Here is a 27,677-nt window from a genome sequence, read left to right on the forward strand (position 1 = left end):
ATCCTCCATGAACTTATGTAGTTATTTTTTGAATGCTCTAATAGTCTTGCCCTTTACAACATCCTCTGGCAAAGTGTTCCACACGTGTACTGTGCGCAGTGTGAAGAAATACTTTTGTTTGTTTTAAACCTGCTGCCTATTAATTTCATTTTGTGACCCCTAGGTCTTCTATTATGAGGAGTAAATAACACTTCCTTATTTACTTTCTCCTTCTTTTCTCTGTTCTGAACTCAATTCTGAAGCTTCCTCCTCCTCCTTAGGGAGGTACTGCGTGGGAGTCACCTGACAAAGAGATTATTCACCCTGTGCAGTAACTGGTTTTTTGAGATGTTCCCCTATGGGTGCTCCATTACCTGCTCTCCTTCCTCTCTGCTTCCAGGCTTCCTTCTGAGGCTCAGTGTTGGAGAAGGAACTGAGGGCAGTTTGTCCATGTAGCCTCATATAGCCTCAGTGCGGAGCACAAGGATATCAGCAGTGCATGCGCAGGATGAATGGATACTACTAATGAAAATCTTCAATCATAGGTGCATGGCACGCATGTGCACCTGAAGTGGAGAACCCAGATGGGGACACATCTTGAAGAACCACAGTTGCTGCTTTTTGTCATAATTTCAAGTTTAATTAACAGGTTTATTTTTAAAAAGAAAAATGGACTTAATATAAATTTTTAAAAAATCAAATTTAAATTAATCTGATTTTTTTAAATGTATCTGTTTTTATTTATCCTATCTAGACCTCACTTAGATGATGAGGGAGGTTCCATAGTTTAGATCTCAAGATGTCTACAAGTTCTTCTCTGGGCAGGACCAAACCTTATAAGAATTCTGTCGTTTGTGGGATTTTGGAGGAGGGGGGAAGGAAGCCCAAAAGGGAGGTAATCCTTGCCCCAATTATCCAACTAGGAAAAGAGCCTACTGTACGTACACATCTGTTACCCATCAGGCAAGAAGCCCACACAAGGTGAATAAGGCCCCAGTTGTTAGAGAAATTGTTATCAATCTTTTTTCACCTGTAGCTGAATCATTTTTTTGCTAAAAATTTCCATAATTTGTGGCCGGGGTTATGCTGGAGGTGGTCCTTCAGAGACTTACCATCTCAGGCCTCCTTCTGAACTTAACTTTAAAAAAAAAAAAAAAAAAACATACAAAAAACTACAAAATTTCATTGTGTAGAAGGAAGCTCACTTACCAGTAACTGAACTGGCGTTTTCTAAATACACTATCACTGTAGATTCCCACTGACTATCCTTTCTTCCATGTTTCTTTGGAAGTTATTTTTTTAACTCATAGTGAAGATACAACTGAGATATTAAATAGCAGGCCTCCCTTGCAACCACAAACATAACTGCAGAATACATTGGGCCTATCTGTAACCCAGTGGGCACGGAAACCAGAGGAAAAGGGATGAGACCGTTTGTAACAAGCAGCTTAGAATTTAATGAATCATGGCCCTAAAGGTTTTGGTTTAGAATCTGTTGTGAAATTATCACATGTAGATTGAAACCTGTGTTGAGGAATGGGAAGTGTCTGGGATTCTTGCACCATCAATTGTATAACTGTAGAGTATTAAACTCTCTCAGCATACTGGTTTATGAATTTTTGGCAAGATGAAAAAGGTAGTGCCTGAGACTAGGATAGTCTAATAATTCACCCACATACAATAGAGCTCAGTCTAGTCTAGACATTCAATCTTGAAGCTGGGCTACCAAACATCAGGTTTAACAGTAGTTGATAAACTATTTCTTAAATGCTTGCCCTGCTTTAATTTCTGGGTGAAATTTTCTTGGATGTGTTTTTTTTTTTTTTCTGAAGCGACCTGAGCTGTTTTAGTATACCCTTAAGTACATTCTTAGAGTTCTTGGAAAGGTAGCTTATGTATCTAGTCAACATTAATTTTGCTGCCTTAAGGGTGAACTGTAGAGGAAAAAGAAAACTTGTGACTTTTATTGCCTATTTAGTATATAAAGTGCCTCAAAGTGTGCAGTTGTCTTATACTGAAATCAGGTACTGATGTTTAAGCTTTTTGCTCTCTGGGAGACCCGATTCACCTTTCTTTGATGTCATTATAGTGTTGATTATGTTTATAGATCAAAAAGAAATAGGGAACAGCACTCTTTTGTTTGCCAGCTCTCCTTTAAACTGGCTACATGGGAGGTTGAACCTCGTCTGTAGCTGTATGGGCTAGTTAATATGGAAACAGCATTCTTAATTAATAAAAATCTTCCTCATTTCTTGAAGAATGATTTAAAGGGTATTTCCAGTTTTTTTCTATGCTGTTTTTCAAGATATCGGGGAGTAAATAACTTCTGTAGCATACTGTTTCCTACGACAGGTTGTGTGCTGTTTTAAACTACTGTAGTCATAAGTACAGGTGATACTATTTGTATATAAGGCTCTTGTTGGATTCATTAACAAAGGCCTTCTAGATAGTTTGGTTAGAGTTCGGAGATTTGTTTAATGGAAAGACAGCTGTAGAGAGCATGTTTTTCAATTTTCTGCCTGATACTTTTTGGAGAAAGGGAGCAACTTGACAATGTTTGTTTAGAAAACCTGACTTCACGTAGGGATTACACATGTGATCCTCTATTCCTGTCCTTGTTCAGTGGGAACTGAGCTGTGAACACACTTGTGTTCTGGGCAGGATAAAACTTTCCTTCACAAGCATTCTGATGCCATAGCCGCTATATAGGTGTGATCAATAGTGAGCTGTGTTCTAGATGAGTCACACTTTTCTTTTTGTTTAAAAACATTCAGATGCAATTATTTCAATAAGTTAAATATCGGTAGCCTACTAATTTAAAATATGTTTACCTCTAACTTGCTTTTGAAATGGGGTTAACTGCTTGAATATAACTCATTTGGTATGGGCTAGGTGGAATAGTGGGTTATGCAGTTAGTAACCTTTCATCTTTTGAGACCTGGGTTCAAATGCAGCTTCTGTCACAAGTGAAAGAGCTTTATGAACACCTAGTCTTTCATATTCATGTATTTGCAAAACCAGTGTAATTTGGCCCCATTGTTGTCCCTCAAGAATGCTGTGAGTCCAGATTATGATGGATTTGCACTTCTGGGTGGCAGGAAAATATATGCCATATATTTGTCAATTATACTGTGCCTCACTCCTGCTGTTCTGTCACTGTTATAAATATTAAAATCTTCCCTGTTCCAAAAAAGGAACATTTTAAATCTATTGAACAGTTGTTTTTAGAAATAATGGTTTTTCGATAGGTTTTTATGATTTTAGTGATCTAGTACAAGAATTTTTAAAAGTTCCTTTGTTTTATTAGGAGTCCACATCTCCAGTTGTTTCACCACAGCAATCCCCACCAACCTCTCCACATACATGGAGGAAGCACAACCGCCATCCCAGCGGAGGGAATAATGAACGACCTCTTGCTGGACCTGGGCCTTTTTGGGCTCCATTTAGTGAAGCACAGCCAGGTATAAATGTCTTATGTTCTCCTTCAAGTGTTGCCTGACGTTGTGGGATTTTAAAAAAAGAAAAGCTGAAAGTTTAGGTCAGCTTAGATTTACATTTTCAGTATGGACAGAATAAGTAGCAGAAAAAGAACAGGAATATGAAGTATCTCTCTACACAATTAACAAGTTCAGCTCAATTGCAGTTCACTCTGTTAAATTGGTGCCTGCCAAAACTGCATGATCTGCAGCACGGCTGTGGCAGGCTCATTGCGTAAGTCTGATGTGGAAAATGCCAAAAAATGTGGCAGGAGGGAGAGGATGGAACAGTTGCATGTGTCCCTAAAGGATATTTATAGCGGTATAAAACTGACATGTTCTACTCCTGGGGGAATTCTGTACCAAAAAACAAAAATTTTGCAGATATTTTAAAATTCTGCATATTTTATTTGTCAAAATAACACAATATAATAATGCCAGTTTCAATTACTTTAATTTATTTCAAAATACCTGTCAGCAAGTATGTCTGTAACAATACAGACCAAAAAAATAAAAAGATTCAAGAAATGTTTTTGGGTTTTTTTTTGACAAATAGATTCCTTACTAGGCATATTAATGCACAACTTGGAGTAATTCATTTAAACTACAACCCAGAAATTGATTTCCTGCACCCCGCAAAAGCAGTGCAAAGGCTTGGGGGGAGACAAGGGTAACAGAGGAGATGACTGAGCGGGAAGGAGTCTAGAGGTGAACCTGTAGTGTTGTTGGGTGTGGGTGGGACAAGTATGAAACAAGAATTTGGGGGAGAAGTATTATTAGAGAGTTAGGGAACCTCCCCAGTGCAGACCCTGGCTGACCGCTAGCCTCTCCCATTCAGTCAGGCACATCTGCCTCCAATCCCCATGTGGTCCCGCACCCCCCAGTACCCATGTGGCCCTGCAGCTCCCCTCCCATTCAGCCCCTGCCTCAATGCTGTCACTAGCTTCTGAGCCTAGGCCTCAGTTTGTCCCCCCTACTGGCCCTTCTGAACCCCAGTCTGTGACACCCCCACCCAGCAGCCCCTGGTGGGCAAAAGGTGTAATTGCAGCGCCTCTCCAGCAGAACTGTATTCTGCAGTGGGGGAAAAAAACATCTGGGGCAAAGAGGGGACATGACTTCTGCATGTGTCCAGTGGCGGAGAATTTCCCCCAGGAGTAATGTTCCTGAAACTAGCGGTAATCTTCCCTATCACTGTGTAAAAATGCAGCTTGAGGGGAAAGCAATAACACTACTATACTGTATGTTTTGAACTGTGCTTTTCTTTCTTAGAGTAGGTTAAATGAACTTGTCAGATTTTTTTCAAAACTGATACTTAATACTTTGAGTTTTTACTTTCTCTAGAACTTGTGTATATTTAAGATCCACATTCTTAGGGTCTTGTGGTTTGAGTTATGTTATGGTGGACTAATAGTTTGATACTCTGTGTGCTGGTACATCCTGTAGGCCTGTGTTAATTGTTACTTTTTGAATAGTAAAGAAATATCATGTCTGATCCCAGTGTTTCTACAAGTTCCTTTTTTTTTCTCCTCCCCCTACTGTTCCCAGGTTTTCTACTTTTAAGTAAATCTTAATTCAGGTTACACTTCTGCTTTTAGTATTATTTCTTGTTACAATATATTATATTTTAAATTAGCATTTGGATTATTTTTTTATATTTAATTTGAATACTTATGATTAGTAAGGTGTATTATAATTGGCCCACTATTTTTCAGTACATCCTTTATTGTAGTCACGACCATACTTTGAGGACCCAGGAGCTTCTTATGAGAGAATTGGTTGAAGGTATTTTCTTGAGCTGTCAAGTCCTAAGAAAAGACTAAAATTTTGTTTTTATTTTCAGGGACATATAGAAAGCTTAGATCATATGCAGAGGGTTGTGCCAATGATGTTGTCCCAACAAGTATCATGCCCTAGTAGTTAGGCATGCTTATACATTATCTGATACAAAGATCATACAGTTTCTTCTTTGTGCACATGCCATACATTTGAGTACCACAGAATAGGTTTAGTCAAACTGTTGTAAAAGTCCTAGCTAATTTGCAATTTTTAATGGATAAATTGACTTCCATCTTCACCCTTGCACATAGTAGAATACTTGAGAACCTAGATTCTTACAGGCTCAAATGCAGATGAGCTTTTTCTGGTGGCTGTCTTGCAGTTTTCAAAGCTGTGGACTCCAGGCATTCGTCAGTAACTTGCTCTTCATCCATTTTTCATAACTACAGTAGTTTGCTGCAGAATTACATATTAATCAGTCAGTTCTGGCAAAAATATTCGGGTGATGCTTATTCAGTGAATTAACTTACTGACTCTAAAAAGCTGTCAGAATTAGACCAAAAACTCAGTCCTCTTAAATTCTCTTTTGTCATTTCCTCCAGATATTTCCTACACTGAAACGCTGTTTATCATATTCAAAATTGTTCATTGCAGCAGGATTATCTGTATTGCTAATGCTATCTCCTATCTCTAGTTTCTAGCTAGAATAGGTTTTAATATTCTACTGTAACTCAGGGCAACCCATGTCCATCCTGATTCAGAGTGGAAAGACTTTTCTTGACCCAACTAGTGCCTTGGTATGAATCATAGCTGTGCTTTACACACACAAGGGGTGTGTGTGTGTGTGTGTGTGTGTGTGTGTGTGTGAGAGAGAGAGAAGTGGTGATCATACTCTTAAAGTGAGAGTCTAATAGAACAGGCTAGAATGATGGTGTTGGCCAGTGCTCTGCAAAATTCCAAATCCAGCTCTTCCAATAAACCTTAGTCCTAACCTTGGAGATTCCCTTCCTGTTTCAGTCTTGAGTCTCTCTTGAATAATCAGCTAACTATGTCAAATTGAGTCACTTTTCTGTTATGTTCCAAAAATTCCAAGAGGGTTTAAAGATGAGACCACAATATTTTCACTTGTAATCCAGACAGGTGATCCAGGTCTCTCTAGGTATAAGTCCAGTGTGTCAAATGCTAGGATTTAGAGAGGATTCTCTTGATATTTAGGACTAATTATTAGTGTTACCTTTTTGCAGGGAACAAGTCATTGCCTGTGTCCCTGTACTACCTTCTCCTCAGGATCTACATTGAACCCTTCAATTTTTAAGAATATTGAACTTAATTCACCCAAGAAAAAAACATTATCTATTTTAGTTACCTATCTGGCCTCCTGTTACTATAGTATCTGAGCACGATAGTCTTTAGTACATTCATCATTACAATACCCCTCTGAGGCATGGAAAGGCTTTTACCTCCGTTTTACAGATGGGGAGCTGAGAACCAGAGACTGTATTCCCCAAGCTCATTCAGGAAGTAAAGTAGGACAGGGACTTGAACCCAGGTCTCCATATCCTAGGCCAGTGCCTTAATCCCGGAACTATCTTTTCTGCTGGTATTAATCTTCCATTTGTCTTTTCCAGTTTCTAAAGGAATGCCTTAGCCAAGCTTCATGCTCCTTTGATCATTTAATTATTCTGTGTGTTGACGGCCAAGTCAAAGCGTAGACCCAACTAACATCTGGGTGGTGATGTATGGAACTGATTCTTACCAACCCTTTTATAAAGTACGGAATAGTGCTAGAGTTTGGAAAGCTAAAAGGCTTTTAGCCGAAATATGGTAGATTAACTCTTTCCTGGTGCTAGTAAACTTGCACTAGTTGGACGCCAATAACCAAATTGTTTAAATATATTGTCACCTGCGTGTGCATTGAAAAACAAACTCTTTAATTCATGGGTGTGTTGTCACCCCTCAAGGAATAAAAACTATACTGTTCTCAGATTTGATATTGTCTATATGCTTTTTAGGACCAGTACCAAAATTGGATTACTAGATCAAGGGGCCAGTGATAATTTTAAGGTCCAATATTCCTTTTACTGTCAGGGTTTGAATTGCACGTCTCACACTATTTGGAAGCTGTGGTTCCACACCTTTCTGAAGACAGGATTGTTACTGTTGCCTAGGCAGAGTGAAAGATTGGATCTTACAATCATATTCTGATTATCATCTTGCTGCCTGGTACTTCAGTTAGGACACCATTTTAGTGTGATCTTGTAGTTTGCTAGAAGCTAAGGGTTTTGTATAGTCTTAGAGGATCTTGGATTTGTGTCCTTTTGTTTGATATAAAAAGGCCTGAAAGGTGTGTGCAAGCTTTTCTTTTTTTACCTTAAATTCAGGAATGTAAAGTCTTGTCTTGGCTTGATTTTGCTGGAATAGTTCTTGGAGGCCCATGTGGATTCCCACCCCCAATTAAGTGGTAGAGTTTATTCTAACAAAAGTCTGTTCTCCTGAGTGTTTCTCAGGAATTTGAATTAAATAGATGCTAACAAAATGGGTTTAAATAATCAGAATAAAATTGCTTCCCTTCTCAAACTAAGCTTCAGTTATTGATCTGTCACAAACATAGTACTACTCCAGTTCTCCAGAGTTTCCCGGGAAAAAACAAAACGATGCTTGAATTTCTTATGAAAAGGAAACAGGTTCTCCTTCCACACACACAAAAATCATGCCTTTATACCTAATCAAGAGCAAAAACAGCACAAACTTTTTTTTCCTTTTGCATGGCAGTTTAAACTCCAGATCCAGCAGCTAGAAAGTTGGCTGCTAAAAGCTTTTCAGAAATGCAGTGATGGTTGAAGTTGCATGGCAGAATAAGATGGTAATCAAGTGACACCATTTTAAGGTCGGTTACTTCATAATATAATAGGGCTAGAAATGGAACCTTTACCAAAACAGTTTCCTTGGGAACTTTATCAGTGTGGCATATGGAGTGAGAGGAATTAAAGCCCATTCCACATAAACTACAGCTCAGGGTGGATTTGATTTAAATCAGATTGATTTAAATCACTAGTCAAGAAGACCCGATTTAATCATGGATATCTCTATAAAAGTGCATTCTTTCTGGCTGTTAAACCTTAATACATATTCTTCACAACTCGGAGATAGATGTGTACCTTCTAAAAATGAAACCTACACTATACATTTTTAAAGTGATTTATTTTGGAAACTTTTCAGATTAGTTTTACAGCTATATCAGAAAATGAATAATTGAAACTATAGAAAATTATGATCTTGAAGGTGGATAGTCTTCAGAATCCTGTATGTTGAGGATGAATTCTCCTAAACAAAATAAGTCAATGCAGTTATTTAATTATTATTACCATACAATTTAGTATTACTCATTGCATTCACTGACACTCTACTACTTTAAAGGTGAAATTGTAAAAGGAAGATCTGCCTATTTCAGCTATTTATTTTTTATCACAACTGCATCTAAAATACCATAGAGTAACAACTATATATTTTGCTCAATCATGAGAATTCAAGAATCTTCCAGAAAGAAGACAGGCAGTCCTTAAGAAAGAGGTATGAAATAAAAAAGTTTACCAACCCGAAGATCCTGCATGTTCAAACATGTTCCTTTCATCATCTTCAACGCAGTTTCCTCCTGAGAAGGCACACTTTTCATGATGTTGTTTCAGGCAACCAGGCCTTGAATTTCTTTGTTGCACTGTTCGCATTTTGCACGCATGCCTGTCTTACCCACAGGTAGAGGAACTTCATTAAATTATTCCCAAACTGGGTGTCTTTTACGGCCTACTGCCATTATAGGTTTTCCCTTCTAGTGAGAGAATGCTATGGTAGATTTCAAATCAATGAAGGCTACACTCAAAAAGACCTCAAGACTTTTGGAATATGCTGCTCAAACAGTTTCACTTTTGTTTCTACTGCCTGTCCCTCCCTTCTCACATTTATCTACAGACTTCTCCTTGTCCATATCTATTCCGTCCCCAACAATCTTGTATTCATTGAACTTTTTGAAACTTTGCACTTTTAGAGAGAGGTAAGGGATTGACTCTGTGTACACAAATTTGCTGAGGGACAATAGGGTTGAGGTTTGTTATTTCTCACCTTTATTTATTTTATTTTATTTTATTTTTAATTTAATTTAATTTAAAACATTTTTGCTGTTAACAAGCATGTTATCTCTGGAGACACAAATCCACAGAATGAAACCTTGAAAACTAAGCATCTCTGATGGTATCTTCTAGACTGAGCACAGAGTCCCATTGGGTAGATAGAAAGATTAACCTAAATAATTTATACAGAAGCCCCTGAAACCCCCCAATCCATGAACTATTGGAACTCATTTACAAAACTTTTATTAAACATTACATGAATATATTGTCTCCTACTATAGAATTAGAATTTATAATCCCTATTCCGTGATGAGATATCTTTGAGCTTTAATGTATCTTAATTAAAACTATCTTTAGATAAGTTTTTTCCCTCAAAGCATTTAAATAAAAAATATTGAATTTTTTTATTTAAATCATTGATTTTTATCCACCCTGCTACTGCTGTTTGTGACTTGTTTAAAGACAAATTCCCATAGGAGAAATATATAGTACAGCCACATGGAGTTCAGTTCACATTTTTACTAAGCACTGTGCATTAGATTTATTCTCAGTTAGATACAAGACTTGAGACCTCCTCGGCTTTCCATCCATTCCAAGAGGTGTTGCTCTTTACTCTCCCACAAGTGTGCATGCACACAGGACCTTGAAGGACTGTGGGACAGTAAAGAGAAAGTACTTTACTGATAACTTCCTTCAAAAGTCTTCTCAGTAGTTCAGGAGAAGGAGTTGAGGTGGTTAGGGGCTGTACTCAAAAGTCCATATGTTGATGTCACTAGGGGCACTTCTCCAGCCCAAATGGATATGGCTTTGATAGAATTTATGTGAACTCAACACCAGGGAGCACCAACTCACGTGTGCAGGCACAGAGGTGATTCTCGAAAAGTTAAAATAACCTTTATTCACTTAAAAAGCAACAGAGGGTCCTGTGGCACCTTTGAGACTAACAGAAGTATTGGGAGCATAAGCTTTCGTGGGTAAGAACCTCACTTCTTCAGATGCACTTTATTCACTTGTTCACAGCCCGCCCGCCGCTCCCCCCCCCAAATCCATATACCAACAATAGTGAATGGTAAAGTAACCAGAAGAACAAAACAAGATTGTTGTTGGAAAGGCTACTGTAGCTAAAAAGAAAACCATTCTGCTGATACCGTAAGATTACTTAAAAGATATAGTAATTAATTTGATGCTACCAGGTTTTCCCCAGGGAATTCTAGTGCCACGATTCAAATTGATTGAATATGTAACTGTTTACTGTTTCAGGTGAAACCAGAGTTTTGGAAGTATATGGCAAGTATTTACTATGACTAGGCTTGGAAGGATAGATTTCCGTTAAAATCTGATAAATGTGAGTAATTGTCCATTTTTCTCTTCCCCTAAAAACCTGTGAAGAATTCAGTCTTAATTGAAATTAAGGAATAAAAAGTTAAAGCATATGAGAAGGGTTAAACTTTCATAAGTGACTTAGGAGCCAGTCCCATTTTCAGAAATCACTTAGGAGCCTCGTCCACTTGAAAGTCAGTGGGACTTTGTCAGTTAGGCACTTCTGAAGGTCAGATATTCAGGTAACTTGTACACTTTTTTTGCTGTTACATTTTATTGACTACCAGATGAAGTTAAGACTTAATTTCTCAATTTATCCTCTTTGGCAGTCACTAAACTTTGAATAACCAGATGTGTTTGGTATAAAATCATGTTTAAAATATTTAATTTTTTATTAGTTATCAGCACAAAAAAAATCATATGCATTTAGTGTATCAGTATTCAGCCAGGTGCAATGTGTTTAACTTTGATCCATCTGTTCGCATAAAAAACTCATCCATAATAAGTTGCTAAACTTACACTGAAATAAAAGAATACAAGTCAGTATCTCTGAGGATTTTGTATTTCCTGTTTAGTGTAAAAAAAAAAAGACCGGATAAAAATAAAATACTGGCACTTTTGAATAAATCAACTGCCTGTTCAAATTTATAAAATAAAAATAGAATCCTTCCAAGCCTACCCATGCAAAAGCAATGATTGCAGTTAGTTCTTTGATGCTATAGTCCTGCACAGATGGTATAGAAATACCGAACCATTATTCTGAAGTGAATAGAAATACTACAGGTGATAGTCTGATAATCACCACAGAATCCAGTTTTGTTGTGTGAAATTGAAACTTGTAAAAACTCATCATGAAGGAAGCTGTCTTCTCATTAGCAACTGGCTGACAATGCACAGCAAAAGCAAAGCAAGCAGGCAAGATTTAGTAAACATAACACAGGAGCAGTAGAAGTAGGAAGACATTAACTTAAGATATCCAGGAACCGTAACTCATTTAAGCCTTCCATTGACTTTAGCGAGTTTTGTTTCAGGTCTGCAGGATCCAAGAGGGAAGCCAGTAGTTGAGGGGGAGGTGGCAGGTTCTCTCAGACCTCCATACCCAGTAAGACTAACTTGGAAAGTTCAACTACCCCTCATCCACCATAGTCAAAGTAGGCATCCCTGGCAGACCAACTAAATTAAACTGTTTGGTAAAGTTATGTAAAAACTGTCTGTACTATAGTATTTGCAATACATGTTTTTGAATTTGTTTGGCATTTGCAGATATTGTACATCTTTAAATCCGCTCTTGTAATTCTGCTTCTATTTAGGCAGGTGAATCCTGCCCTGTAGCTGAACTTCATGTTCAGGATGGGGACTAAGCTCTGCCGCTGTCCAGAACTTTGTCCAACTGCAGACCTAACAAAATTTACAGGAATGGGAGCAATTTCAGATCCCACCTATTGCCCCAGTCTTGCTGTAACCACTGCTCAAAGCATCTCAGAGGTGAGATGAAGAATTGAATGAAGATTTGGCTCACTATCTGTGGGGCCTACCACAGGCACAGAAACATGAAGAGAAATTCTTCTGAGATGCATTAGCTGAGCTGCTCCTACTTAACGTCTAGCATTTGTTAACATTTCTGCCACTCCCCTGATTAATAAATATATCCTCTCACTGCCCCAGCCCCCCATCCTCTGTCTTACACGCCTCAGCGTGCCAACCAGTCCTTGCGGCTCCATAGAGCTGGGGATGATGGTTTCATTCACAAGATTAAGAACCTGGCCCAGGATTCATGGCATGTATTCCCCATCTGCCTGGAGCAGGGAATATGGCACTGGAGGTGGGAATTGGGACCCTTGGCTTCTCAGCTTTGCCACTGCTTACGTATGCTTATCTCTTGGGCAAGTCACTTAGCCTCCTCATGCCTCAGTTACCCCATCGGTAATCTAAAGGAGGAGGGTGGAACCCAGCCTGGAGCTCTGCAGATACAAAGGGCTCAGTATTATTAAGCTGCAGGAGCCAGGGGTAGAGAGACTGTGTGCAGGTCACAGGTGGAGGGAGATGATTTGTTGGGGGTGGGGATAGCTCAGTGGTTTGAGCATTGGCCTACTAAACCCAGGGATGTGAGTTCACTCCTTGAGGGGGCCATTTAGAGATCTGGGGCAAAAATCTGCCTGGGGATTGGTCCTGCTTTGAGCAGGGAGTTGGACTAGATGATCTCCTGAGGTCCCTTCCAACCCAGATATTCTATGAAACATCCTCCTATGAATTTTTTGGTTAATTAGGCTAGCTGCTGGGGAAGAGTTTGGAGGCAGAGAGCAACTTGAGAGATCACCACCCCCTTTACTCTCAGCACTGTTGGATAAACGCTGCTTTAGCTCACTGGCATACAAGGAATGGGTCTAATGAAGTAGTGTGTACACTAGAGAACTAAAATAATAGTTCCAGCTAGTAATCCCAAACACAGTTTAATGTTTAGGGTGTGGATTGTAGCACCTTTTTGCCTACTAATATAGTTAAAACTTAATTACAGTGATAGCTAGAAGAAACTAAGAAATCTAATATCTCCCCTTATGTAAGACTTTCCTCATTTTCAAGTGGGAGAAAGCTCTTCAGAAACAAATCTAAGTAATGTCCTGTATTTTTTCTTATATAGTATGTAAAGTATAGTAGACCCCAACAATTTACTGTGCACACTACAGTAACAGGTAAAAGTTTTCTGAACAGTGTTTGTTTTTCTGAGTAGTTTTCTCTCTCTCTCTCTTCTGGAAATAAGTGACTTAATATTCTCTAATCAAGTCCCCAGCCTAAAGGGTAATTTCATCACACTTAATCTTAATACGTATAAATGTAGAGTAATTCTGGAATTACGTATAAATAGTCCCAGTAACAGTTTTTTCTTAACATTTTAATTGTCTCGTTACCTGCAAGTTTTTTTTTTGGGGGGGGGGGGGGGTTGCCCATTCTGTTCACTATCGATGACCTGTTCTCTATCCATAATCTCCATGAACCTGGATCTGTTGATAATTCTTTTCTTCTATGAAAGAACTACCTGTATATACAATATTCTCTCATGGTAATTCATTTATGGACACCCATCTTAGGAACAGCTTAATTGTTCTTGCTGCATAAAATTGGATCCAAGTTGAAGAGCTGACAGACTATAATGTGGTGAATGTTTTCTCCTTTCTTCAGATGTGCAGTGTAGGCTTCATGATTGTGTCATGAGACAGTCCAATAGTAAGTTATGAACCTACTTCCTGCATCTGTAGCATTGGATGCATCAGGTAGAAATGTGCTTGTGAGAATTTAATATAACCTCAGTATTGCATTTGGTTGTACAAAAGTACAACTTTCATTCTGTTTAAAATCTTCAAGAGAGCCAATTTCACAACTGCTCCTTGGTCTTCCAGGGGTTTAATATTTTCTATTTAATATTAGGAAACAGACCTGTCTCTTGTGATTCTTCCAAATTTTTAAAATTTTCCTGATTGTCCTGTTCCTTCCCAGGACTTCCTCAATTTTTTTTATCAAATCACAACTTTAGAGAAGCTTGAGACTTTTATACCCCTGGCATTGGATGACTCAGATGCCAAAAAAAGTTGCCATAGATATTTAAACATCTGTATAATTAAGTTATTAAAGGACTGAACATCCAAGACTACATAATCAAAATAAGTTAACTGAACAGAACACATTTATGAAAAACAAGTCTGTAAGGCTTTTGGTAAGCCTCTCAACCACCATGTTACATAATTTTACCAACTTGAGATGCAAGTATTGTTGAGTAAATGTCACACTGCATTAGCAATAGAGTTAAGTTATTAAATTATAGATATCAAGAAAACTGATGCCCAAAAATGAGCTGTTGCTGGAATTACAAATCAAAACATTAAGAAGGAAAAAAAATAGAAATAGCACAAGATATCTGAATTGCAGGAATGCTGTATGATAACTTTAAGTAACTGAATTAGTTTCTTTGTCTCTCAGTACAATGTTTGGTTTCTCTTCTCAGTTCTCTCTTTGAAGGGAAAAATATGAAGAAGTTTCATTTTAATTATTCTTGATATAGCACATGTTCACAACCCAGATTTTTTCTTAATATTTATAAATACCAGTGACAGTAAGCAATCCCTTCCTTTTTCTTTACAGTTTATATTTAAAGGAGTATTGTTCAGTATAGAATACTAATACACAATAAGGCATTGGAGAATAGCTTTGAATTTTTTTCACATTACTACAGTCTGGTTTGTGATTATCGTCACAATTTTATTGTGCTTTTCTAAGAAGCACATTTATTTCAGTTTTCCATGGACTTTGTCCAGCTAAAGTTTTCTTAAATTTTTTTCAGGTGGTTATATTTTGAAAGGGAACTGTTTCTTTTGCTTTCAGGCTCATCTACTACTGGTGATTCCATATGGTCTGGCCATTCCCCGCCACCACATCAAGAAAACTGGGTCAGTTTTGCAGATACCCCACCAACCAGTACTCTTTTAGCCATGCATCCTGCTTCTGTCCAGGTGTGACATTTTATTGGTATTCATTTGATTTGCTTCATTCAAATTAATGTTGCAATCATCTTTTTCATACTTTCACTGCAGACTCATACTGTGGACCCAAATTTACTATGTTGTGGAGGTCAGAAATCTGTTCTAGGCTTATTTACCCAACAGATACTTCTGTATCATTGAGTTGTTAAATACTATACCTTATCATCTAGGAAAGTTCTCTTCAAAATTCAAAAATTGCTAACATTTGAAAAGCCAAATTTAAAAGTAACTGAGAATATTTGTACTTCGCTTTCTCTGCATACACTCCATACCTTTTTGTTGCTTACATAATTGCAGTCACTTCTACACCATTTAATGTGCAGATATATTTCCTATAGCTTGATAGTCCCAAATATGCAATCTGCTGACAGCTTCCTGCAACACTTAAACTTCTACAAGAAATAACTAAGCTTTGAAGGCAAGTAGTCTAGAGACAATGGCAGTCCATGTGATTGTTTTAGACAGATAATACTGAGGAAAAAATGTTTCATTGCAGGACCAGACAACAGTACGAACTGTAGCATCAGCTACAACTGCAAATGAAATTCGTAGGCAATCGAGTAGTTATGATGATCCCTGGAAAATAACTGATGAACAAAGGCAGTATTATGTAAATCAGTTTAAAACCATTCAACCTGATCTAAACGGATTTATTCCAGGTGAGTTCTTTAAACACAGAAGTTACTGTAGGTATAGCAATTTTGTATTCTCAAAGACAGCGTGCTGGTGGACATGGATTTATATACCGTTTTGTAAGAAGTCCTATGTTTACTAAAAGTATTGGTACAATACAGCTCCATTGTGAGTAAAAAACTGAAGCTTTGAAACTAATTTTTCTATATAATAGGTCAGCTTTGTCAGTCTTACTCTTCTAATTAGCACCCTTTGCTAAATTGTTTAATTGTTTTTACCATAAACTTTAAGAGCCTTAGGTTGGTAAGCTTGCAATAAATATTAAGCATTATTGTTTTAATATTTCAGGGTCTGCAGCTAAAGAATTTTTTACCAAATCAAAACTACCTATTCTTGAGCTTTCTCACATTTGGTAAGTGTGAAGTGTCAAAGTTTGGGGTAGCTATTTTTGAGAACTGCAGCTATTTCATATTAGAGCTTGTCTGACAATCAGTCGGCACCTTTCATCTTCCTTCCTAGCAAGTGTCACCTGCACAAAATGCCAGTGCTATTCTAGTGTCAATCCTGTTCCCATTTAAGACAATATTACATTTTCCACTGACTTCAGTGGGATCAGGACTGGGCCCCTACTTACCAGGGAGCTAGAGCCCACAATGTCAGGTACTTCACACAACCAAAATGTGTTGAAATTGCATGGAAAAAGACGCATTTTTGTCATGCGTATTTCATTTAGTCACACATGCTTCTGGGTAAATTAGTTAAAGTCCCACAACGACTTAAACACAAATCTTACTCTTCATTTCAGTGTAGAATGAGTGCTACAATGCGAGACATGCTCATTCAATAACTTGTCCACAACAGATTTTGTCTCCTTCGTTAGCTCTTCAGATAACTTACATTTTGGATTCTAATTTAAATAAGATTGTTCCCTCATTAAATAAAAGTATGTAAAGTGTCAGACTGTAATATCTACATGCTGAAAAACTGCTGTATTATAATCTGCCACTAACTTACTTGATGCAGATAGTGCTGAGCAGAACCATAAGTGCTTAAAAATGCAGAAAATAAGGATCGTAAACTAAAGACTTAGCAATGTAACATGAAATGAGTTTAAACCCAGTCATTAATTTTAAAACCTGTCATTAATGAGGACTCATCTCTGTTAAAGAACACTCAAAATGCATAGCACTGTAGATCCTAAGTATTAACATGTGAAATGGAATTGTATAAAACACACATCTAACAATCTTTTAGATAAGGCAACAAAAGTATATAACCTGAAAATAAAATGACTTAGAGAGGAATTTGATTTTATTTATAGTAAGTTTTCCTTTTAGGGAACTGTCTGATTTTGATAAAGATGGCGCATTGACACTGGATGAGTTCTGTGCTGCTTTTCATCTGGTAGTTGCTAGGAAGAATGGCTATGACTTACCTGAAAAACTACCTGAAAGTTTAATGCCCAAACTGATTGATTTGGAAGACACAACAGGTAAGATGTGTGTTGCTAAAGAAACTTCATTGTATGTCCAGATGACAATCCAGTTACAGTTACAATCAAATAGCTGGTATTTGCAGAATTGCAAATAAACTTAGAAGTTTAAACTTATTTTGTGATGGTACATGAAATGATCCACTCTCCTGAGTCATGTAATACATGAGGGTAAAACTTTCAAAAGTGCTTGCTTGACTTGAGAGTTTTAATGATTAGTACTTAAATGCCAAAGTCACTTTTGAAAATAGAACTTAGGCTCCTAAGTCATATAAATGCTGGTGAAGATATTACCTATAGCCAATGTTACCTATAGGCGAAGAAGGATGGCTTTGTAGTTAGAGCACAGGAGATCTGAATACTATTCCTAGCTCTGCCACAAACTTCTGTGGCTTTGGATAAGCCATTTAATCTTTCTGTGCCTGTTTCCCTACCTGTAGAATGGACTACTTACTGACAAGGATGTGATGAGTCCTGTTCATTAATATTTGTAAACCACTTTGATTTTCTTGAATGGAAAATGCAAGCTACCGTTTCCTGTAAATGGTGTGTATATATAGAAGTAAATTTGTTTTGTACTCATCTTTTGCTTCTTTATGGTGCATAAAGAAGCCCTGAATTTTATTTTAAATTTTTACTTCAGAAATACCAAACTTGCTTTGAAAGTTAAATCTTTTCTTTTTTTGCGCTGGAGGACTTACTTAAATTTAATGCCAATTATTGTAATACTTAACGCACTGAATACATATTTAATACCAAAAAAATTTCATCTGTCTCAAAATGCTTACCAAGGTGGGAAAATACTAGCCTCATTTTACAGATGAGGAAACTGAGGTGTGCACAGCCTATAGAAGGGCAGAGAATGGAAACCATTCTGTGCCCTCTGTTTTTTTTACTGTAGAAGGGCCAAGGAAATTAGAATGGGAGCCTCTTTGGTCCTTCATATGAACATGCTGAGTAACTGAAGCTTTAACAGCTATTCGCTAAGACAGTTGTAAGGTATGACCATAAAGTTAGTTAAATTTGGAGGAAGTGGTTTTCAGGTGTCACTTCCTTGTTACTGGTGACTTTTATCAGCCTAGTTTACCGGTCACTGATAGTCTTCTAGGAAAAAAAATTAGACAAGATTTAGCAATCCATAGAAACCAATTGGGCCATGACACACGTCATAAAGGATACAAACTTGATTTGTATTTCCTCTTATTTCACTTTTAAGGACAGTAGCAAATTAGTACTACTACTAAATCTTAAACCTTAGTAGTTTGGCCAAAAAAATCTTTTTTAAATCAGTAGGAATACAACTTTTCTTCTGCTATGGGTGTGCATGGTACGGTGGCCACTGTATAGGGATACCTTGTCTATTTTTAGTGGTCATTCTTCAGTGTTTTCCTCTGAGCTGAAGTATTTGTCAAGTCTTTGTTAAAATGATTTAGATATTTGATATAGGTAGCTCTAAAAGTCATACACCCTTCTTCCCTCTGCTTCAAAAGTAAGAATTAAACTTCTGGCTTTCAGTTATGTGCCAAGTTTCTACCTAAGTGCAAAAGCAGTCTTTCCTTTTTTGTTAACTTCAAAATTTTAGAGGCATTCTTCCAAGCTTTAATTTACTGATGCCTGCTTCTAAAGACAAAAGCTGTATTTGAGCCTCCAAGTTTGAATTTGAAACTTTCATTTAATCTTTTTCACACATGTAGCAGTTTAAGAGCATTGAACATTTATTTGGGTTGTCTGCATTAGACAGTTGTACAGCTTTAAGTGGAGCAGCTCCCCGACTGTGTACTCTGTTACATCAGTATAAAGGTGCTTTTTACTGGTACACCTCTACCCCGATATAACACTAATTCGGATATAACGCAGTAAAGCAGTGCTCCGGGGAAGCGGGGCTGCGCACTCCGGCGGATCAAAGCAGAGATGACTTTCCTGTCTTATTGCATCAAGCATGATGAATTGCAAACGCTGGGGGAAGAAGATAATCAAATGTCAAGTAAAAGTAAGCTTTCCATGCACTACTACATTTAGAGAAAAAATACTGTACAACATCTTGGGGCCACTTAGGATTTCACACAAATCATAGTCCTAGAGTTTAAGGCCAGAAAGGACAACCAGATCATCGAAATAGAGACCTCAGATGTATGTAATAATTCTATAGTATCTTCGTCTACATTGCTCTCCTCTAATGTGTTGAATATTTGAATGGGGTCACATCAACAGTTTTCTCCTCAGATACCTCAAAAGCTGGAGGATTACTGTTTGCATTATAGTAGCTCTAAGGAGCCTCAGTCAGAATCAGGACCACACTGTGCAAGGGGCTGTGCCAGTATACAAGACTTTGCCCTAAATAATTTACAAGGTGTAACAGAGTGAAAACAAACAGGGAAGGAAAGGAAGACGTGAATTAAAAATATAGGAGCATCAGGTCAGACTAGTTGTATGTACACTTAGCATGTTTGAAGTCTCATGCTGTTTATGTTTATAAATAAATTATATCAGTATTCTTGTTGACTGCTGGCTTGGGTGACATCTTATGGTCTGTTGCAGTGAAATGTGCAGTAGTTTACATTTCAATTCCTGTTATCTGAGTAACATTTTTAATGCCTTCCACTCTCAGCTGAGAATAGAGCCTTAAACCATTCACATAATTCAGAAGCAGTTCCATTATTTTTTTCTTGTAAATTTGCATTCAGGCCAGGTTACTGCAGTAATGCCATTTCCTTATAAGAAAAACAAGCTAAATCTGTTCCTTTCTTGGATGACTATCGAGGTACATCTGTTTGGAAGTAGCAGTTGCCTTACTTATAGGTTATGGATCTGTGGAGACCTGAGGAATTTTCCCAGAAAATAAGAAATTTCTGCAGGGGTTGGAGTGGGTGCTTTTCAGACTTAATTTCTCATTATTTTACAATGTCAAGTTAGAAAGTGATAAACTTACAGTACTTTCTAGCTTATTAAATTAAACCTTTGCTCCTGGACCATATTTTGTATAAAACCTACCTAATCCTTCAATCTACCTGTAGGAGGAATAATAATAATAATAATGAATAATGAATAATAATAAAAGGTATCGCCACAACACCAATTGAACTAAAATTCTTTTATTGAATCTAAAGGCCGAATGGTCTTTATACAGCTCCTGCAAATGTGCCTTAAATGCCTAAACAATCATCATAGTTGGTCATTTGGACCCATTGTTCAAGAAAGCCATTTTGGAGGAATTGGGTCTATTAAGGCTTTGGGGAGGTAGGTGGTGGTAGTTGCCACCTGACCTCCACTTAAATAATTGGCTTGACTACTCTGAGTTCTATTGTGTGGGACTGCACAGAGTTATACTTCCATAACTGTTTCATTATCAAACCGAGCATCTTCCTTTCCCTTCTCATCTGATGTTGTTTCCAATACCTCTACTAACCCCAAATGTTCAGTCCTCTTCAAGCTTTGCAGTGTTCTGAGTTTGTGCAGAAGCACCTTTTTAATTTCACATATTCCACATCTAGCGCATTATACTTTAACTTCAGCATGTCACTTTGTGCTGCTGTAGCCTACCAGGCTTCACTGGCAACAAGGATTTGGGAACCTACGTCCTTAGTCTTCTCATTCAGCTTATTAGCTGCTGCTTCTGTGGCTTCACTGAGCTGATTCTTATATTTTCTACATTCATTCCTCAAGGTGGTGCACTTTGCTTGCAGAACTGTAGCCGCCAAATACGGTTCCTGAAAGACAGCTGCCTTCAAACTGTGCCTTCTTTGCTTTGTGATTATTTAAGAAAGCTGCAGTTAGGTTTTTCCACAACTATCATGGGGGTCTCCTAATCAATATTTCCATGCAGTCAATGGACCTCTGCCATGCTTTGCCAAAAATGTATATACATAGGTACTTAATATACCCTCCATTTCCTTTCTTTTACTGAACTTCCCTGTAAAAGATCCTTATAATGGCCCTGGAGGATAGGATGCTGTCCCTTCTGTCCAAGGGTCTGGAGCAACCAAAATTAGTGTCAGTGGGATCCTGGACAAGTCCCCAAAGTGGGGTGGGTGGGAGTGTGTGTGTTTGTACGTACGTACGTACATACATACATACATGGTATCACCATGACACCATTCAACCATAAATTCCTTTATTAAATCTAAAGGCTTTAATGGTCTTTATACAGGTACTCAAAATATACCTTAAATGTCTGTCTGATCGTCACACTCATATGTTAACATGCAGTCATAAGTAAGGCTATGGTCTAATCATGAGTATTTTTAATAAAAGTCAGGATCAGTTCACGGGCAAAAAACGAAAATCACGGCCCCATGACCACTCCATGACTTCTACTAAAAATACTCATGATTGAATCTGGGGCAGGGGGAAAGCCGGGGGCCTACTTTGGGGGAAGAACCCCAGGGGGCCCACCACTGTTCAGGCCCCCGCTGAAGGGGGGCTTCTGGGGGACCTGTCACCGCCCTGGGCACGGCTGGGGTGGAGGCAGGGAGCCTCCCAGGGGCCACCAGAGCAGCAGCCGGTGCAGCTTGACTGCAAGACTGCCCAAGCAACCGGCTCATTGTCAATATGAGAAATTTCTAGCTACATTAAAGATTATCTCATTTGCCTGGACACCTCTGATCAGAGTGAAATAAAAACGTTGGCATTAGATTCCTTTAAAGTCATTGTGTTTTTAAAGATTTTTAAATTTGCAAAATTTTCATATCATCCTCTTGATTTTAGGTTACTAAAAAGAAAAGGAAATTAACATATACATGCGTATTCTTAATAATGTTTTTTTAAAAAATAGGTGCTCTGCCTCAACAAAAGTGGACGCTGATCTCAAAATGGAGGAAGTAAATGGTATTTGGGACTATTATACCCATGATACAAACCTCTAATTTAACACCGATCTTTTAAGGCAAGGGTAGTCAATAAGCTTATTTTTCTTCCATGTTTTTTTTGCCCCAAACAATCCATTATCTATGCTATGTCCCTGTCCTGTTCCTCTTGCTGTTCACAAAAAGCAACCAAGTAAATGATTATATACTTGACTACCCCAGTGTGGAAGACTTAGTGTGTAGTGGGCCATCTGTGTTAAAACACTACTTCAGTATTCTGACAAATAGTGACATTAGTGAGCTGGAAGGCTCCTTATGGCCCAAGGAACACATTTAGGCACATTTAGATAAAAAGATGTTTTTCAACAGACCTGCATCCATCTGAAACCCTGAAAGCTTCTGTATCAGAAAGTACTATAATTTTATTTAGGGCTGTCTATTAATCACAGTTAACTCATACGATTAACTAAAAAAAATTAATCACTATTAAAAAAATTAATCACAATCGCAGTTTTAATCTCACTGTTAAACAATAGAATACCAATTGAAATTTATTAAATATTTTGGATGTTTTTCTGTGTTTTCATATATATTCTGTGTTGTAATTGAAATCGGTGTATATTTTTATTACAAATATTTGCACTGTAAAAATGATAAACAAAAGAAAGTATTTTTCAGTTTACCTCATACAAGTACTGTAGTGCAATCTTTGTTGTGCAAGTGCAACTTACAACTTTAGATTTTTTTAATTTTCAAAAATAAATATAAAGTGAGCACTGTACACTTGTATTGTGTTGTAATTGAAATCAATATATTTGAAAATGTAGAAAATATCTAAAATATTTAAATAGTATTCTATTAACAGTGTGATTAATCATGAAAAAAAAATTTAATCACTTGACAGCCCTAATTTTACTCTGATTTTTCCACTCCTGCTTAGTCAAATATTTTACTCTTAAAAAAATCTTAAAATTTCTTGCTGCTTCAGCTACTGATGGTATGTCTACACTGCAATTAAACATCTGCATCTGGCCCATGTCATCTGATTTGGGGATGTGTAGTTGCGATGTGTATATTTGGGCTCAGGCTGAAGCCTGGGATCTGGAACCCCATAGCTCCAGTCCAAGCCCAAGCCATCGGTGTTTAATTGCAGTGTAGACATACCCTCAGTGTCCATCTCCATTGAAAACAGACTTATAATGAATGGCCAGTCTCATGCAACAGGGAAGAATAATAGAAGTGTAGAACTAGAAGACTACCAACTAACTAACCTACATCTTCCTTTCTGTAGACTTAGCCATTACTACTTGTCATATCTTCAGTGGACATGGAGGACAATTGAACTCCGTCCTCTTTATAAAAGCCCTTTACATATTTGAAGGCTGTTATTAGGACCGCTTCCCTCCCTCCAGTTGTCTTTTTTTCAAGATTAAACTGCCAATTTTTTAACCTTTCCTTATAGGTCAGGTTTTCTATCAAGTGTTGTATTTACTTTGCCCCAGTAATAACTCTTTTATACAAAACTTCTGAACACAAACCTTTTATCTTTTTTTCCCTAAAATACTCTTAAGGTAACACTTGCATGGTTCAGACTTCTGTATACAAATCTTCAAGCAAGCAAAGGGAGGAGAAAATCCCAATACTGCCAATTCTTGGGAATTTATCTTATGACAAATCTTGTGATATTTGGGTTTTTTAAAGCACCAGCTCCTGGAGTTGGAGTTGGGTGATGGTGTTTTTTAAATGAAAGCAGAGATTGTGTTTTTAGCCCATGTGATTTGTATTATGTGGAAGGTAATGCTGTGATGTCTGTCAGTGGGTTGGAGCATCACTAAGAAGGACAGTTGTGGGGCTGGGACTAGTCGGGCTCTTTGTTTTCTGACATTGAGGTGTTTTTATTCTGAAAGCGTACATGGCACTGCCAGTTAACCATTTCTGTTAAAGTTTTAGCCAGTGAATTTCCCTTATGTTTTTGAGGAAGTGGTGTTAGTGAATGGTGGGAGGGCTTTGTTGGGGTACCTGTGAGGGAGACTTCCTCCAAACACTTCAGTGTTACTCCGTTACCAGCTTTGCCTTCCCCGTGACCTCTCCATGCCCACAGTAGTGCTGGAGGGGCTGGGAGGAGGATGGTAGGTGATTACTGATGGGGTGTGAGGAGCACATCTGCTCGCTGAAGTCAGCAAGGGAAAGCCGTGGGAACCCCAGGTTCCGCACTCTACTTCAGGGGGTAATGGAGAGGGACGGGGCTTTACACAACTCTGAAGCATGGGAGGATTGCAGAGATGTGAAGTGAATTATTCATCTGGGATGAATCTGAACACCACTCTCCCTTCTCTTCCCCCCTCCACCTCCGCCCATCTGATGAATCCAGTTTGATGCAGTAGCTCAGAGATGTGAATTGACCCATGTATCTTGATTGGTGTTCTTCTGATGTTCCCAAAGTCTGCCCCAACCCCTGTTTTCAACACTATCTCAACATGCACATAGACTTCAGAGCAATTTGAATATTAGATCCTTATTGGGATGCTGTAACTTTACCAAATAACCCTCAGCTTACACCAGTAACACTATTCTGGCCCAGCAGTATTATAGTGGGACATGTAACACTACCACAGGGGTCAGCAACCTTTCAGAAGTGATGTGTTAAGTCTTCATTTATTCGTGGTAATTTAAGGTTTCGTGTGCCAGTAATACATTTTACATTTACAGGGGCTGGTGGCTGGGACCCCGGGCCGGCAGCGGGCTGAGCAAGGCCGGCGGCCGGGACCCCGGGACCAGCAGTGGGCTTAGCTGCTCAGCCCGCTGCCAGTTTGGGCTTCCATCCACTGGCCCCTGCCGGCCCAGGGTTCCGTCCCTCCAGGCCGGCGGCAGCATGCCACAGTAAATCAGCTCACATGCCACCTTTGGCATGTGTGCCATAGGTTGTCAACACCTGTACTATCACAATGAAAGCTGCACCAGGATCTTCATTTTAACAAGGGTGAAAAAGTTGTATGAAAATAGTCGGGGATAGAGTATCATTTTTAAATGTTTATAATAGCTTGTTCACTGCTTGGTTTTTTCCTACATCAGTTAGTAGGGGAAGCTTACATCGACCTAACTCTAGCTCAGCCCCAGGTGGAAGCAAGCTCTCATCCCTGGCCAGAACCACAGCGGAGCTCGCGGTCCTGGCCAGAGCACTGAGCCTAGAGTCCTTCCACCTGTAGCCCCGCCCATGGCCCTACCCCATTCTGCCTCTGCCCCTGCTCTGCCTCTTCCCCTGTGGACCTATCCCCCTCTCACTCTTCTCCCTCTCACCCTCCCACCCCCGTTGCGGCCCTGAGACTGCGATAGGGAGCGAGAGCTCCTCCATACTCACAGCTGTGGCAGGGGGAGATTTTTCCAACCAATTTGGGACCCCTGGGGCACAGGCATCGTGGGGCTGTGCGGTAATCTGCCAGTGTCCTCCTCCCCCTCCAACTTCTGTAATGGCATGAGGTTTGGGGAGGCTTAGCCTCCATTATGTGCAGCCCATGGGTATTAAGCAATAAGAGGACTAAGATACAGACTAATACTTCAAGTTCTAGTTTTTCAAGAGGATCGTGGGAGAGGCAATACCACTTGAAGGTTAGAGCATGGGAATTAAGAGTGGAAACTCTTGAGTTGTCTATCAGCCACTGTTTGTTTGGACAAATCACTTATTTGTAAAATGGGAGTAATACTTTGCTTCCCTCACAAGTGTTGTAAGAATTAGTACTTGTAAAGCATTTTAAGATGTAAAGCACTATTAGATGCTTGTCGTCTCGGTGACAAAACTATTTCTACAAGAACCAATTGAAGAAGCAGATAGAGATGGTTTCATGTAGGTGTCTAAAAGGCAAATAAGGAATAGTAGGGTGCAGAATAAAAGATAACTGAGGCTTTGTCTACACTAGCACTTTTGTTGGCAAAACTTTTGTCAGTCAGGGGTGTGGGGGGGGGAACCCACCCCTGATCGACACAAGTTTCACCGTCAAAAGCACTGGTGTGGACAGCGCTATGTCGGTGGGAGATGCTCTCCCGCCACCATAGCTACTGTCGCTCATTGGGGATGGTTTAATTATCAGTGAGACAGCTTTATCCTGCTAGCATAGAGCAGCTACACAGGAGATGTTACAGTGGCGCAGTTGCAGCGGTACAACTGTGCTGCTGTAAGGTCAGTAGTGAAGACATAGCCTATGTTTTCCATGAGGCATCGGCAGCTTTTCAACAAAGAGAGATTGATTAAATGTTTGTTTTGATTTATAGTGGTTCCTGTCATTTCAGAAGTTGGAGATCAATCTGGTGAGGTAGGTTACTCCAGCTCTCCAGCAGAAGCACCTCCAAGCAAGTCTCCATCAATGCCATCCCTAAACCAGACCTGGCCAGAACTAAATCAGAGCAGCGAGGTTAGTAAAAGCTTCGTTTTATTTGAGAAGTATTTAGTGGCCACTAACTAAACTGTGTATCGGTTCATGTTTCATCATATATAGAACGTTACAACATGAAACTGCAAGTTAAATGAGCTAAACTTTCTAGCATTTCTTATATAATCATGCAAGACTTCTAATAGGCATATACGCTGGCTCTGAAGAATGTCTTCAACAGAGCAGTTAATCTTTTACTCAAACATAGGAAAATCATAAGCGTTTAAAATATCATATTGAAGGTAATATTTCCTTTCTCCCAAATCAGTAGGGAGCACAGTGATGTATAAAATATCATTAATTAAATTCTGCTTGACCTTAATACAGTTTTCTTGTAGCGTGTTTGCTGAATAATAAATGGTTAGTATATAACTGACTCCTCCACATCTAGTACTCTGAAGGCTTTTGAGGTCAATGCTAAGTTACAAAATACTCCTGCTGGCAGTACAGTTATCTCCAGGGGGATTTCCAAGTCTCATTAATGATGGAGTTAAATGAAAGCTTAAACCTAAAACACTATCAGCAGAATAAAGAATCCATTTTATTTATTTATTTTATTTGATGATTCAGGGTCACAAATTACTTTGAAATCAAAGCTACTGTTGCTAACATTTTAACTTTTTACTAACTGTCATTTTTATATTATGTATCCTTGGTACTTAACAAAGCAGTATCTAAAGAACTTCTGATTAAGCCATGTCAGACAAGTCGTATTTAGATTTCCGTTTTTGATACATCACCAAAGGTAGCAACTTATTCCACGACTGTGTGCTTCAGTATCCTTGTCTCCATTATCTTTTACCAAGATTGACTTGAAGAGTCAGCCTGCTTCTGAAATATGACCTAAGACTCAGGTTATAAACCAGCTAATTCTTAAAGCTATTTTATTATATGGAGCTATACCTGTCTCCTAAAACTGGAAGGGACCTTGAAAAGTCATAGTCCAGTCCCTTGCCTTCACAGCAAGACCAAGTACAGTACCTGACAGATTTTTGCCCCAGATCCCTAAATGGCCCCCTCAAGGATTGAACTCACAACCCTGGGTTTAGCAGGCCAATGCTCAGACCACTGAGCTATCTCTCCCCCTGTTGGTGTTGCATTGTAAACTCTTTGGGGAAA

The 27,677-nt window shown here is 38.6% G+C and overlaps 1 protein-coding gene across 11 annotated transcripts in view; it reads left to right on the top strand.

Moving 5' to 3' along the window:
* Window positions 1-27,677, top strand: part of REPS1 (RALBP1 associated Eps domain containing 1) — a 96,884-nt gene that overhangs the window by 31,672 nt on the left and 37,535 nt on the right. For 6 of the 11 annotated variants that reach the window (XM_034765538.1, XM_034765531.1, XM_034765530.1 and 3 more), the window contains exons 4-9: window positions 3,287-3,440; window positions 15,050-15,177; window positions 15,704-15,866; window positions 16,189-16,252; window positions 17,178-17,332; window positions 26,401-26,540. In XM_034765538.1, coding sequence (XP_034621429.1) covers window positions 3,287-3,440; window positions 15,050-15,177; window positions 15,704-15,866; window positions 16,189-16,252; window positions 17,178-17,332; window positions 26,401-26,540 — 804 coding nt within the window. The remainder of the gene's footprint in view (window positions 1-3,286; window positions 3,441-15,049; window positions 15,178-15,703; window positions 15,867-16,188; window positions 16,253-17,177; window positions 17,333-26,400; window positions 26,541-27,677) is intronic. The other 5 variants (XM_034765533.1, XM_034765532.1, XM_034765537.1 and 2 more) reach the window with 3 other exon arrangements.

The sequence above is a fragment of the Trachemys scripta genome, chromosome 3, assembly GCF_013100865.1.
Source record: "Trachemys scripta elegans isolate TJP31775 chromosome 3, CAS_Tse_1.0, whole genome shotgun sequence".
Taxonomy (NCBI): Eukaryota; Metazoa; Chordata; order Testudines; family Emydidae; genus Trachemys; species Trachemys scripta.